General features: G+C 46.0%; 1 protein-coding gene across 7 annotated transcripts in view; it reads right to left on the bottom strand.

Moving 5' to 3' along the window:
- Positions 1-331: 331 nt before the first annotated feature.
- The window catches only part of LOC118504276 (serine/threonine-protein kinase minibrain), a 49,423-nt gene continuing 35,133 nt past the window's right edge, over positions 332-14,621 (bottom strand). For all 7 annotated transcript variants that reach the window (XM_036038546.1, XM_036038544.1, XM_036038542.1 and 4 more), the window contains exons 9-10: positions 14,009-14,588; positions 332-4,448 (exon numbers count right to left, since the gene is read on the bottom strand). In XM_036038546.1, the coding sequence (XP_035894439.1) occupies positions 3,247-4,448; positions 14,009-14,588 (1,782 nt within the window). In that variant the 3' untranslated portion in view covers positions 332-3,246. The remainder of the gene's footprint in view (positions 4,449-14,008; positions 14,589-14,621) is intronic.

The raw sequence follows: 14,621 nt of genomic DNA, 5'->3' as shown, positions 1-14,621 counted from the left end.
TGTCATCGGTTGCTTTACTGTGTTTTTTCTTCTTCTTCTTCTCCCTCTCGTCTTCTGTTAAACACATTCCAATAAAAAATGTCCACCGTGGCTCACTACTCCTGTTGGCGCATGTTGTGGATGTTGAGTGATCATGTACCGCGCGTCGTGCCTGTTAGTGCAATATGGTTGCGATCCGGTCTTCCTAAATTGCAAACGTTTTTTTTTTCTTTCCAATAATTCGTGTAACAAAAGCTACAAACCAAACATCCTTACCGATAAACTAAATGAAAGAACAAAAAACAAATAAAATAAATGGAGAAAGAAAAATCCAGAACAGAAACACAACAGATTAAAGCTTCCCATGAAAACGATTTTCTTCGCATCAACGGCTTCTAGATGGCCTTTACAGCCCGCCATGGTTACTGTACGACGACGGAAGGATAAACGGAAGAACAATAATCTCATTCGGATCATACGCGGATCGGTTGAATTCCCTTTTGTTTGTTTGTTTGTTTTTTATCTTCAGTTTTCTTTTGTTTTTCTCTAGCAATTTTTCATACTAGTTGCACACGCCACATGTTGCATACCACAATGTGGCGTGTTCTCCATGCGCCATTTCGTGCATCGTGTGGTGAAGCAGCAGTTGGTAAAGTTTTGCAGTTGCTTTACGGCAGCAGTTCAGCGCGGTGTATCTTTAACATCGCTTACAAAAGGACGCATCTTACACAGCACACAGGTAAAACGCATGTCCATACGCCGCGCATGCCGTACTGTTGAGAGTTGTGAGAGAGAAATTTACAAATCGATCGTGCGATCTCCTCGATCCTGTAACCGCGTCTGGTACCTTGTTTCTTCTTTCTCCTAGCATTTTTATGTGTTTGTGTGTATGTGTGTTTGTGTGAATGTGTATGTGTGTTTCCATTAGCAGCTTTGCGGTTGATTATTCTAACTTTCTTACCAGCCATCCATTTACCTTTTCCCTATATCATGTTTCTGTATCTGAGTTCGTGTGTGTGTGTGTGTTTTTCTTCTTCTTTTCTTGCTTTCTTTCTCTTTCCCTTCCCTTTCATTTGTTTTAGTGTCATTAATTTAATTAATTTACTTTCTTTAGTTATTTGATCTAGTACTTTTTTCCCTTATACAGTATAGTATTTCAATCGCATTTCCATTTTTTTTTTGTTATTTTCTCCATTTTCTTACTTAAACGTATTGTATGTGTATGTGTTTCTTTTTTTTGCTTTCTGTATGTGTCCGTATATGTATATTCCAGTAGATCCTATATACCTTTTCACACACACACACACACCTTCGCGATGCGCGTTGTTACAGTTGCGCTGCAACTTCCTACCATCGTTTGACTCATTCTTTTCATGTTTTCCTTTTTGTTTGCGTTTTGTTGTTTTGCTTCATTTACAATCCGTTGTTTGTTTTTCTTTTAATAATATTATTATTACTAATTTAATTATTGATATTATCATTAGTGCTAATCAGTTAATATGTACATTTCCTCATATTCATTCACCATTCACCTTTACATATTCGTCGTAGTCGTGGTGCTTTCCTTCAGTGAAAGCGGCGCCTAACCCAACCAAAACATGCTTGCATAAATCTTGCTTCCTTGCACGTTCGCGGGTGGCGGCCGCACGCGCACATTGCCTTTGATCGATGTCTGTTGGAAACAGAAAAACAGGAATCCAAAAAATCTGCACATAAACACGCGCGTACACACACAGTCAGTCCCCAATTTCCCTAGTCTTCTTGCTCTGGTTTCTCCTAAGCCCAGCCCCACTTTTACTAGTTCAACCGGTCAACCAAAACCTCCCGCACACTCTCCCCAAGTCACCAGAGGGAAGCCCTCTGCTGTTCACACACTGGTCGCTGGCCAATCGGAGCTGTTCACCATACTCTCCCATTCAGAGTCCCATTAGTATATTAGACCGCGGTTAAGAAAACTAGTGCGCACTGCAAAAACAATTCCTGTCTATTGTTGGCTCTTTTTTATCTGATCGCCATTTTTAATTAGATGAAAACCGGACAAAGCTAAAGGCTGCCCTGTTCTCTCTTCATTTGTGATCCATTTAGAATAGCGCAATAAAATAGAAACTGGTCAGAGTCCAGATGGTGCTGCGCCAGAATCGCATCGAAGAAATAATCAAAAATCCACCTGCTGCACTAATTGTGAGCAAAACGTTCGCTTCTCCCAAAGATACAGTACTTCCGGTGTCATACTGCTACCAGCTGAGCTATAAAAAGAGCAGGATTTTAAGTCATTCTAGCGTACGTCTTCATCAAGTCGGCTCGAAACCAAAACCTAGCACATACTTTTTTTGCTGCCTTTGGACCGTTTTAAATGCTCTTCAGCGGGCAGAGCATGTTACATTGCATGTCACGTATCGCCATAAAACGCCAGTCAATTTTATACATCCACTACAGTCTCGGTTTCCACTTCCTTGACCACTTGCTTCCCTTCCTTCCCTCGGAGAACACAGACATTGGTAGTAATAGGAATTCATTAAACCTTTCGGAACACATCATTACCATTTTGGACTGTTTTTTGGTGGGCGGCACAGGCAACAGCAGCGCACGCCAAACACTGTGCCCTTCTTCTTCCTTTCCTCTGTTTTTTACTAAAACTCGTCCGATTTTGTTATGCGCGTCTTTTTTAAAAAAAATGATCAGATTTCATCTTCATCTGTCTGCTACAGGATGTATGTGTGTATGTGTGTACATTGTCGCATATTGCTCCAAAACCGATTGTTTCTTGGCAGTACCATTAGCAAAAACACTATCGCTTACTTTTAAACCACTTGCTTGAAAAAACTCCAACTTCAATCTGTTTCCATTGACACTATACTACATTAGGCGCAGCCGTTCTGAATAAATGTAACTCCTTTGTCTCCGATGCGCGCCATTTGAGCAGCAGCCGATGTAGAATAATATCCGCCGAGAGAACTACACACCCAACCGCCCCAAAAAAAATGTGGCTCAAAGCTTCCCATTGCATGGTTCTTTATGCTACTTATGGTGGATCGGTTGATTCACAGTGCACCACCTGTGCGGTGTGAAGAAAGAAAGCGCCCAGTTTTAAATTCCAGTCGAGTGGTAGAGCATGGTATGATGAGAGTTAGCATAATGATCTTGGCGCTGCAACCTAGCATTCTGGCGGCCACTAGTAGGTTTGTCGCTGTGTTTTATTCAGGTTTTTTTTTTGGAAATGTATGATGATGACTGTGTGTTTTGGTGAGCATATGGGTTGTGTTTGTGTCAGTGAATGATAACTGGACTCGGTTGTACGCACACGCCAACCATTGGGGACGATTCGTCCCGATCGCTCGGTGCGCTAGGAGGTCCTCGACCGTGCCCTTTCGAACTACTGCTGACTGCTCCGTTTCCACCCGATCCACCACCGCCACCACCATTACCACCACTGACGGATCCTGACCCTGTCCCATTTCCTCCCACTCCTGCGGCTCCATTGTTGCTGCTACTACTACTACTACTGTTGCTAATGCTACTTCCCGTACTGCCAATGAGATGATGGCCGCTGACAGCTGCTGCTGCCGCCGCCGCCGCCGCCGCTGCAGCCGCTGCTGCTGCTGCTGCCGTTGATGATCCCACGATCAGCGACGATGGTCCAGCGCCAACTCCAATCGGACCGCCGATCACGCCTAAGCTGTTCGCACCACCGTGTGGTCCGATGGTGGCCGAACTAATGCCGGCACTGGCCGCTGCCATCAGCATCGCATCGTTCATGGAGAACGGCGCATAACCGGCCGATCCCACCGTCACGCCGCCTATACTACCGGGCACGCCGGCCATCGGTAAGTTGTGAGCCAGAAAGCTTCCGGCATGGTGATCCGGTATGACTAGCCCACCGAGGGACGATGCCATATGGGTGCCGAGATCGAGTGGTAACGAGGCAGGTGCGTATGTTTTGTGCACACCACCACCTGGCACCGCGGACGATCCTACCAAGTGGGAAGCCGCACTTTGCAAATGTTGTCCTGGCTGTGCTTGCTGCTGCTGCTGCTGCTGTTGAGCTAAGTATCGATTCCGATGATAGTGTGATGGGGCTGCTGCGCCAGACGCCGTAACCGCCGTGCCCGGATATCGCCCTGCGGTGGGCGCACCCGCATGATGGGACTGGCTGAGGCTGGAAGCGGGAGGATCACAGTCCATCGCCAGCGGATAGGAGGTGGAAGGTACGCTTGAGGGACCAACAGTGTTGCTGCTGGGCATTATCACTCCCGTCGCACTGCTACCACTGCTGACGCTGCTGCTGTTGGCAGTGATCGCACCATTGCCAGTCACGGCACTGCCACCGCTGCTGTGCGTCCCATTCGACCCGACTGAGGCTGGTTGCGCGAGTAGTACGAGCGTTTGCTGCTGCTGTTGTGATTTTGGTTGTGTTTGCTGTTGTTGGCTTTGTGACTGTTGTGACGACTGTGGCTGGTGTAAAGATAGACCTGGCGGATCAATTGGAAGAAGAGTTAGACGAGAAAGAATAAATTAATGAGTACCACTGTGTATGTGTGTGCAGGCAAAGCAGAAAATAAGGGGTTCATGCAATTAACTAAAAAAATGAATTTTTAACTGCAAACGATATCAAACCGAAAACACTAACACTTGCAGCGAAGCTCGCCTACAAATATACCAGAATAAAACCGATAAATTGTACATATAAACAAACGTTGCAAACTAAAAAACCGAACACAATGCAACATGAACAAAATGCAAAGGCACCAAACATTAAAATTATAAGTTAGTGGAAAGTTTTGTAGAAACATTACCCCGATTATGTTTAGAAGAGTGTAGCCTCCACCACCATCTGATGCGCTTCCTGTTCGCACTCTCTACCCTTATCTCTGTTCCTTCTCCGATTCCTCGCTAACGCAAACCCTGCCTTTTTAAATGGCCCTCATACCGGACAATTCCACCATCGGTTTCTTTTTTCTAGTTTCCTTTCAGACGACTGCATTTTGGCATTCTCGTTTACAATTTGATTATGTGCTATTGCTTCTTGCTTTACTGTCTCCATCGCCATCGCCATCGACTGTATCCTGTCTGCCTTGTTTTTTTCTTCCCCTGCATGCATTCACCCGCCATTCAACACTCACTCCTTCCTCGCCACTGTTTCCTACTAGATTTATACTATTTTGTATGTAATGTTATGGTACTTGTAGTCAGGTTTGGTTCTTTTATCCGTTCCACCCGTTTATGTCTCACCATCATTATTCCCACCCACCCTGCACTGAACCTTCTCTTTATGTGTATAGGAGTTTTGATGGGTATCTATGTGTATGAAAAAGGAAGAGAGAGAGAGAGAGAGAAAGTGTGTGTGTGTGTGTGTGTACGCGGATGTGAAAGATAAGATGCAATGTGGTATGTTTAGAAGAGAGAGAGATGGAGGAGACTTAATAACATGATGCTGGCAGGTTTTTGGATAATCATAATGAGAGAGAGAGAGAGAGTAATAAACTCTGGATAGTGTCTCGATAGTTATGCACAATCGTCCTGCTATTCCGGCCTTCTGCTAAGGGAGTTTGAGCCACACTTTAGCCAGATTCGGTACTATTCGGGACAGGAGACAGCAGGCAGGCAGATGATGATTTTCCTGATGATTTTGATTTGAAAAAAAAAACCTCATAATCAATCCGAATGCTACATTGAAACGTATCGTACAGAATCTAATGTCATGTGTTGCGTATTATTTAGATGCTTTGTTTGGATGAACAAACTCCCCCACAATACATTGTACTATTTTGAGTCATCCCTATACCATTGCTCCCCCGGGCCCGGGGTCTGTTTCGCTGCGAGATGTACATAATTGAGTATGGTTCATAACTATGCTTTTATGTCGGTAATACCCACTCACACCTCCTCCTTCGCTTTTCATCAAACCATGTGCACAACCAGAAAATCAAGAAATCAAGATTCCGGTTCAATAAGAGTTGTACGAAATATGCTCGTTCTCTTCCTACACACAACACACCCACACGGAAATCAGTCGGGAAGATAGTGTCATGATTGGAGTTTTGTTGTTCGGTCCGTAACAGCGTGAAGAACCCGGCAGCATATCTAATGCGGTTTGCTCGCTTCCCTTCCCCTCCTCTTTCACACTTGTCCCCTGAAAAATAACTTCTGGTTCTGGCTACAATCTAAAGTCTTCTGGTACTTTTGTTTTGTTTTTGTGTGTATTTGTTTCGCATTGTCTTGTTGATCGTTCTAAATCACGCTTCTTCCTAGCATATTACGGCGCGTTCCGTTTCGTTTGCTATGGGTTTTCAGTGTGGAATTTTGTGGGTTTTCCTATGTAATGCAGGATGCAGCGCGCGCGCACTCTATCTTGGGTTTTGCTTTGCTTTGTTTTGTTTTCTAAATATAGGTCATTATCTGCTGTAGATATCTATTGGCTTTGTCCAGTTTAATTCTATCTCATCTCTCTCTCTCTCTCCCTCTCCCTCTCCCTCTCCCTATTTCTTTGCAAGTATTTAATATGTTTTGTTATTTATATGCTTTAAAAAAGGTTGTGTTTACGCTTAGATGTTTGTTTACGTTTAGACGTCAAATCTACTTGACGAAAGCTAGTTTCGTCAAGTTTTAATACATGAAATATTTCAAGGATACAGTGAGTAGGAGTGAGTGTCGCTCGCGTGGGGGACACTCATAAGAAAGTTTATAAATAGGGCAGAAAACACAATTATATCTCTCTTCGAATTTGGAATCTGAACACGACGCTTGGTAAATATTGCAACACACATCGATCCGAAACTCCGCGAATTCTTCATGGTGCCGTGACCAGGATATAGCTCGAATTTCTGGTGCTTTCGCGAGTTTGATCGACCCATCGTTCACCGTTTTCTGTGTCGTACCACATTTCGTTTGGATTTTCGTGCACCGTACAGCTGTTTTTGCCGCATCACGCATTACACTGCAGGTCACTCACTCACACGCACATACACACACACAAGATTGCACAATGCCCGTACCACCCGTTGTTTTGGCGTCCCGTCGGACAATTTTGTTGGCGTCCCTTACTCGGTACGAGAAATTTTTGGATAGTTTCGTTCACGCACGGGATCAAGTACAAGTGGAGGTTCGCCTAAGAAAATTCGAAACATTATGCAAGGACCTAGAGAGTGTTCAACAAGAATTAGAGGATTCCGCTTCCACGCTGGAAGAAACAACGCAGAATGCTGCATTTCGAGAGAATTTCGAGAATAGATTGATTCGTGTCCAATCTCAACTGCAGGCAAAGCTAGCTCCTACCGCGCACCCGAGCACTGGATCGAACACACTCAAGGGCATCAAGCTTCCCACCATCGCGCATCATACGTCACAGGGTCACGAACTGAGTCACTCGCGGCGAATAACCTTTCCGCGTCAAACTTGTTTTGGTACCACGTCACATGAAACGCCAAATTGCATTTTATGCAATTCCTCGCATTCATTGCTAAAATGCCCACGATTTGAAGGAATGGAGCCTAAGGATCGCTATCGTTTCGCGATGACCGCGCGTTTATGCACAAATTGCTTACGCGAGAATCATGCGGCTCGTGATTGTCCGGCGCACTACAAATGCCGGTATTGTAATTTGGCACACCACACAAAACTGCACTTCACACCGAATAGCCCTAGTGACACAGCTCCGCCACATCACACACACAACACCGCTAACGATCACACGGCCACCGATAACACACAACGCACATTTGCAGCAGCACTACAGCAAGCACCCGAGCAGGTATTGCTCCAAACTGCCTTGGTGAATATCATTGATAATTTCGGAATTGCTCATCCTGCGCGCGCGCTGTTGGACAGCGCATCGCAGCCGAATCTAATTAGCGATCGACTCGCTAAACGGCTGAATTTGAAGAAGAGTAACGTACACGTTACCATTGTTGGAGCAGGACAATCTACGAAGACAGTACGGGAATCCGTACACGCCCAGATTGCCTCTCGAGTGACAGCGTTTACGATCAATACTGAGTTTTTGATGGTCGACAATTTGATAGCGAATCTTCCAACGCGCGATGTTTGCACCAAAAACTGGAAGATACCGCCTGGCATCAATTTAGCAGATCCGATGTTCTACAAATCTGCTCCCGTTGATATCATTCTCGGCGCTCGTCATTACCATGCATTCTTTGAGAATGCCACTCAGCTTCGTCCCGCACCTCATCAACCCGTCATGATTAATAGTGCTTTCGGTTGGGTAGTGACCGGTACCACAGCTGATCAGAATGTGTCATCTAAAACCCATCCTACCACTTCCTATTCAATCGTCTGCATGGCATCATTGGAAGAATCCCTACAACGATTTTGGCAACTAGAAAATTTAACGGTTAATGATGCATACTCACCCGATGAACGGCATTGCGAATCATTTTATAAAGCAACCACTGAACGTGACGACACAGGTAGATATATTGTCCGTCTACCAAAACAGCCCGACTTCGGAGAAAAACTCGGCCTGTCCAGAGCTCAAGCCATCCGTCGGTTTGAACTTCTTGAGCGAAGACTAGAACGCGATCCAGCACTTAGAGAAGCATACCAAGCATTCATGAAGGAGTACTTAGAACTGGGACACATGTCTCCTATAAGCACTGATACTACTGATGATACAGCTGCTTATTATTTACCGCATCATCCTGTTTTCAAAGCTTCAAGCACCACTACAAAGGTTAGAGTAGTTTTCGATGGTTCGGCAAAAACGTCGACTGGTTATTCGCTGAATGAAACGTTGCGGGTTGGACCCATAGTTCAGGATGAACTAATAGACATCGTTCTACGTTTTTGCACATTTAAAATCGCTGTTGTTGCTGATATAGCAAAAATGTATCGGCAAATCGTCCTGCACCCTGATGATCGACGTTTAGTTCGCATCTTTTTTCGATTCTCACCGGAATCGCCTATGGAATTGTACGAGCTGAATACCGTGACATACGGTTTGTCTCCATCATCGTTCTTGGCCACTCGTACTCTGTTGCAGCTTGCGGAAGATGAAGGTGCAGCTTATCCACTTGCCACACCTGCGCTTAAGCACAATTTCTACGTTGACGACTTCATTGGTGGAGCAAACAGCGTGGATGAAGCTCGGAGCCTTCGGCAGCAACTATCGGATCTGCTCTCCAAGGGCGGGTTCGAACTCCGAAAGTGGACTTCAAATTGTTTGGAAGTGCTCTCCGGTTTACCAGCGGAGCATATCGGTACACAATCCTCGCTGCAGTTTGTGCCAAACGAGAAGGTAAAGGCTCTTGGCATCATATGGAAACCCGAACTCGACGTGTTGTGTTTCGAATCACCAGTTGCAGTCGATACAACCACCATCACCATGAGATCAATATTATCGAATATTGCCCGAATGTTCGATCCCCTTGGATTGATCGCTCCGGTCATTATACGTGCGAAGCTGCTCATGCAGGAATTGTGGCTGCAGAAGATCGGATGGGACGATCCGGTTCCCGTTCACATCTATAACAAATGGAAGGCTGTTAATGATGATTGGAAAGATTTGGCTGACTTCAAACGTGATAGGTATGTGCTCTTACCAAACTCCAAAATACAATTCCATACATTTGCAGACGCGTCAGAGGTAGCGTATGGTGCCTGTATTTACGCACGTTGTGAAGACCAGCAGGGGCACGTTCGAGTTAGTTTGCTCGCATCAAAATCTCGAGTGGCCCCACTGAAACGCGTCACGCTGCCAAGACTGGAACTGTGCGCAGCCGTGTTAGGAGCTCATCTGCATCATCGTGTTCGACAAGCAATGCAAATCGAAGTCACCGATTCGTTCTTCTGGTCGGATTCCACGGTCACGCTAAACTGGATTGCGTCACCACCCAACACCTGGAAAACCTTTGTGGCTAATCGTGTTGCTGAGATCCAGAACTATTCACATCCTCGTCAGTGGAAACACATTCCCGGCTCAACAAATCCCGCCGACCTGGTATCTCGTGGGATGTCAGCAGTGGACATGCTGAAAAGTTCGATATGGAGTTGCGGTCCCGAGTGGTTGAGGTTACCTGCTTCTGATTGGCCGATTTCGAATCCATTGCTGGCGGCCGAAGCTGATATTGAAATTCGTCAGGTGAGTGCTGTAGTCGCAAATGTACAGACCACTCACCCTTGGTTCGATTTGTGGTCGTCATACACCAAATTGTTACATGTAATCGCATATTGCACACGATTCATACACAATACCAAACACAAGACACGCACACAACAATCGTCACCAGTTACTACATCCGCGATCACACCTAAGTTCCTGGAAGCAGCTAAACTCGCATTATGCAAGCTGGCGCAACAAGACGAGTTTTCATCGGAGATCCGGCTGCTGAAAAAAGGAGAAACTGTAGGGCGGCGCTCACCTCTACGGCGCTTGAATCCATTCCTCGATGAGGAAGGAATAATGCGAGTGGGTGGCCGATTGAAGCTTGCACAGCTTCCCTACCAGTTCAAACACCCTATCCTACTTCCCAAGAAACATCCGTTTGCTCGTCTCATCGCATACCACTTTCATGAAAAGCTGATGCATGGCGGGGGAAGACTATTACTTTCCCAGATTCGAGAAGAATATTGGCCGCTCGACGGACGGAGATTAGTGAAAGGAGTAGTCCGTAATTGTTTTCGTTGCATACGACAGGATCCCGCCCTAGTGCAACAACAAACCGGCCAACTTCCGTATCAACGCATCACTCCGAGCCGGCCGTTTTCTATTACTGGAGTGGATTACGCCGGCCCATTTTATCTTAAGCCGACGTACAAGAGAGCTGCCGCTGCCAAATGTTATTTGTGTGTTTTCGTTTGTTTTGCAACCAAGGCGGTTCACCTGGAGCTGGTCAGCGATCTCACCACTGCAGGGTTCTTGGCCGCTTTACACCGCTTCACAGCCCGGCGCAGGTTATCGTCGGATATACACTCCGACAACGGAAACAATTTGAAGGTCATCACACGAGCTAAAAAAATTTTTTGAGTCATTGCAGAGTGAGCAACAGCAAAACATCATCACAACCAACTGCTCTGACATGGGGATTACCTGGCAATTATTCGTGCAACGTTTCCGGAAGCATTGGATCACTGAGTATCTGCAGGAAATGCAGAAGGACAATAAGGTTGCGGTTCGGTGCGAAATCGTTCCCGGCAGACTGGCCATCCTTGTGGACGATTCCCTCCCCATCACCCGCTGGCCACTGGCGCGCATCGTTGATATACACCCTGGAGATGATCAGCTTACTCGTGTAGTGAAGCTGAAAACGGCAAAAGGATTAGTCACTCGTCCTGTTACGAAAATTTGCGTTTTACCTGTTGCGAAACCGTTCTGTTAGTACCGCGTGTTAGTTATTTTGTTATGACATTCTGTCATGGGGGGGAGTATGTTTACGCTTAGATGTTTGTTTACGTTTAGACGTCAAATCTACTTGACGAAAGCTAGTTTCGTCAAGTTTTAATACATGAAATATTTCAAGGATACAGTGAGTAGGAGTGAGTGTCGCTCGCGTGGGGGACACTCATAAGAAAGTTTATAAATAGGGCAGAAAACACAATTATATCTCTCTTCGAATTTGGAATCTGAACACGACGCTTGGTAAATATTGCAACACACATCGATCCGAAACTCCGCGAATTCTTCAGGTTGTTTGTTTGTTTGTTGTCTGTTTTTATGTGTTTGTGTTTGGTTTGCTTTGTATATTGATTACTTCCATTACTGTTACTGCTGCTTCGTATCGTACAACCGTACTATTGCAAATGTGTACAATAGTTTCAACTTTTGACACTGCAGGTTTCCGTCAGGTTCAATTACATTTGTCTATACTGTTCCGCCACCACACCACCACTTCCGCCTCGCGATGCGTTACATCCCAGAATCAATCTTCCTCTTCATTTCAATATATGATCCCCGGCGTGCTTTATCCGCTCAGTCAAATACGAATTATGCTTGCGAGTTTTCCAATTTCCCTCGTTACTTGCACATGCACACACACACACACACGCACATTCAAACAGAAATACTGATCGACTTACAAAAGACACAATCAATGCAAACACAATGTATACACAAAAACCACACCAATGGAAGATCACGACGATGAATGATGATGATGATAATGATCATGGCGGCTTTCCTCGTTTATGGACAAGCGTCCGCGCGTTCGCGCGTTTTTGTGTGTGTGTATGTGGCTGTGCGTGAGAGGAAAATTTACTTCTTATTACTTATTCGGTACCAATATTGATTAACATTTCCGACGTTTGTTTATTGCTCTTCTCAATTGATGTCGCTTATCCCTATTAGCTGCAACCGCAACCCTCAATCTGTCTCTATGGCAATTCTTCTGCGTTAGGCATATAAACTGTGAGTTTTGGTTTCTGTTTTTTCTTCTGCATCCGGGGTTAAAAAAACCATCCTTGCTTTATAGGAGATGTGCTGATATACACTCTAGATGATAGCTTTCAATGATGGTGGTACGCTATGCTTAACCCTAGCCACTCGCGTCTAACCCTTTTTTTGTTGTTGCTGACCAGTTGCCATTTCCTTGACACTTGACGCGCGCGCTCCCTCTTCTCCATCTGTTACGCGCACATTTGGTAGTGTAGTGGTGTGTTACGGTTGTGCGGGTTAGTAGAAGAACATGGTTGGCAAAACGGCCGAGAGCTCAGGTTGATTCTATTTACTACTGTTATTACGATGCGCTTGAGGAGCCACCGTCGGATGCGGTTGCGCTTGCTGTTGTTGCCGGCTATTATCCTCCGTTTCGAGTCATCGACGCTCTTCTGCCGATGTGTAATGGGAGAAACACGAACCGGAAGGCGTGGCGATAGGGGGATGCGTGTTAATTGTTAGAAAGCAACCACGTTAAGGATTATGCGTATAAGAAAGAAAGAGAGAAAGAAAGGGAGAGAAAGAGAAGAGAAGAAAGAACCGTAAACGATGTGAGATACAACAGACTAACACAACCAGGATCAGAATTTTGGGGTACGAACTCTACACACGGGCAAAAAAGGTGAACATTACACAGCTAAACACGGTCTGCCAGTAGGACGTTAACATTGCATTGCAAGCAGCATTACGATAGCTCTTATACTGTGCTGGGAGAAACCAAGATGCTGTTAGTGCCAGATGCTTTTATGCTAAAGAGCAAAAAACACACGCACAAAATACGCAAAGAAACACGTTCCATTCACCTTTAGCGCCGGCTCTAAACTAAGCGTCAAATGGGCATTCCCGGGCGCGATATTGTCATGGTGTGTTTGAGAACATAAACCGAAATTCTACGCACTTTGGATTCTCGTTAGTTAGTAGCAAGTGCGCCCCGATCCGTCGCGTGTTACTTCGTGACTAAATGCGCTTTTGTATTACTGGGAATGAAGTTTCGGTGAGGATAAAAGGAAAACCCTATGCACACAATTTTCACGACCAATTTTGTGTACACGAAAGTACATTCGTGCCACTACTTTAGATAGGAGGACGAACGATAAGTTTTATCGCTGGCGGCAGCCGCCGTCTGATGTACGATGTGTATCTTTTGCAACCTATCGTCGAGCTCCGGTTGGGATATATTTACACTCTTCGTTATGCTGGAACCAATTGTTCCGCCAACACCACTAGTTGATGACAAGGTGGAAGATGCCGATCCAGAGGCAGATGTTGAGACGGACAAGGATGATGCTGATAGCGATGATGTAGATGATGATGACGATGACGCCGTCGACGACGATGACGACGACAATATTGATGCAGTGGATGTTAAGCATTTGCCTGATGGCAACGCAGCAAGGGCGGCAAGCTTTTGTTGGATGGATTTAGGCTTGTGCTGATGAAAGCGGCGTTGATGATTGTCACTGCTTTTAGCAGCAAGGAAAGTGGAAGGATGATAGGAGAGGTGGTGTGAGGAAACGGTTGCACCTGAGTGGGACGGCGGCGGTAAAGGAATCACATTCGTCGCGGCACCCTTATCTTCGTCACGTACGACGGCTGATGGTAGCAAAGGCAGCAAGCTACGTCGCTGACGTGCCTGCCCATACTCACCATGGCTTGGTTGATCTTGTGTGCTGACCGACGGGCTCGTGCTGAGCGAGCTGATCGTATTGGCTGTGTTGGTGCTTTCGTCCGAGGTTCGCTTGAAGAAGTTGTGTTGCAAGGCATAGTACGGTGTGACCCGCGTTTTCGGGTCGTAGTCCAACATTCTTAGGATGAGGTCCTTAAACTTAAGATAGTCCGATACGCTGTGACCGGGTTCGCCGTGCCGCCTCCCACCCGGACCCCCCGTCTCGACGCCCAATATGTCGTGCAGCTTGCGCGAACCGGGCGGTTTGTATTTGCGCTGGTTCTGTGTCTTCCGCAGCACGTAGCTACCGTCTGACGGGAGCTTCTCGAAGAATTTGCGTGTTTTGTGCGCCTGGTCGAGGATGTGCTTCGGCGGCATACCGAGCACTTCCACGATCCGGTTGATCTGGTCAGCTTCGTTCGACCCGGAAAACAGTGGCTCGCCGGTGTGCATCTCGACCAGGATGCACCCGAGCGACCACATATCGATTGCTAAGTCGTACGGTATCCCCAGCAGTACCTCTGGCGATCGGTAGAATCGTGATTGTATGTACTGATATATCTGCAAGAACAAACACGAAAAATGGCTCATTAG

The sequence above is a fragment of the Anopheles stephensi genome, chromosome 2 (assembly GCF_013141755.1).
Source record: "Anopheles stephensi strain Indian chromosome 2, UCI_ANSTEP_V1.0, whole genome shotgun sequence".
NCBI lineage: Eukaryota > Metazoa > Arthropoda > Insecta > Diptera > Culicidae > Anopheles > Anopheles stephensi.
This window is presented reverse-complemented; position numbering and strand designations above follow the sequence as displayed.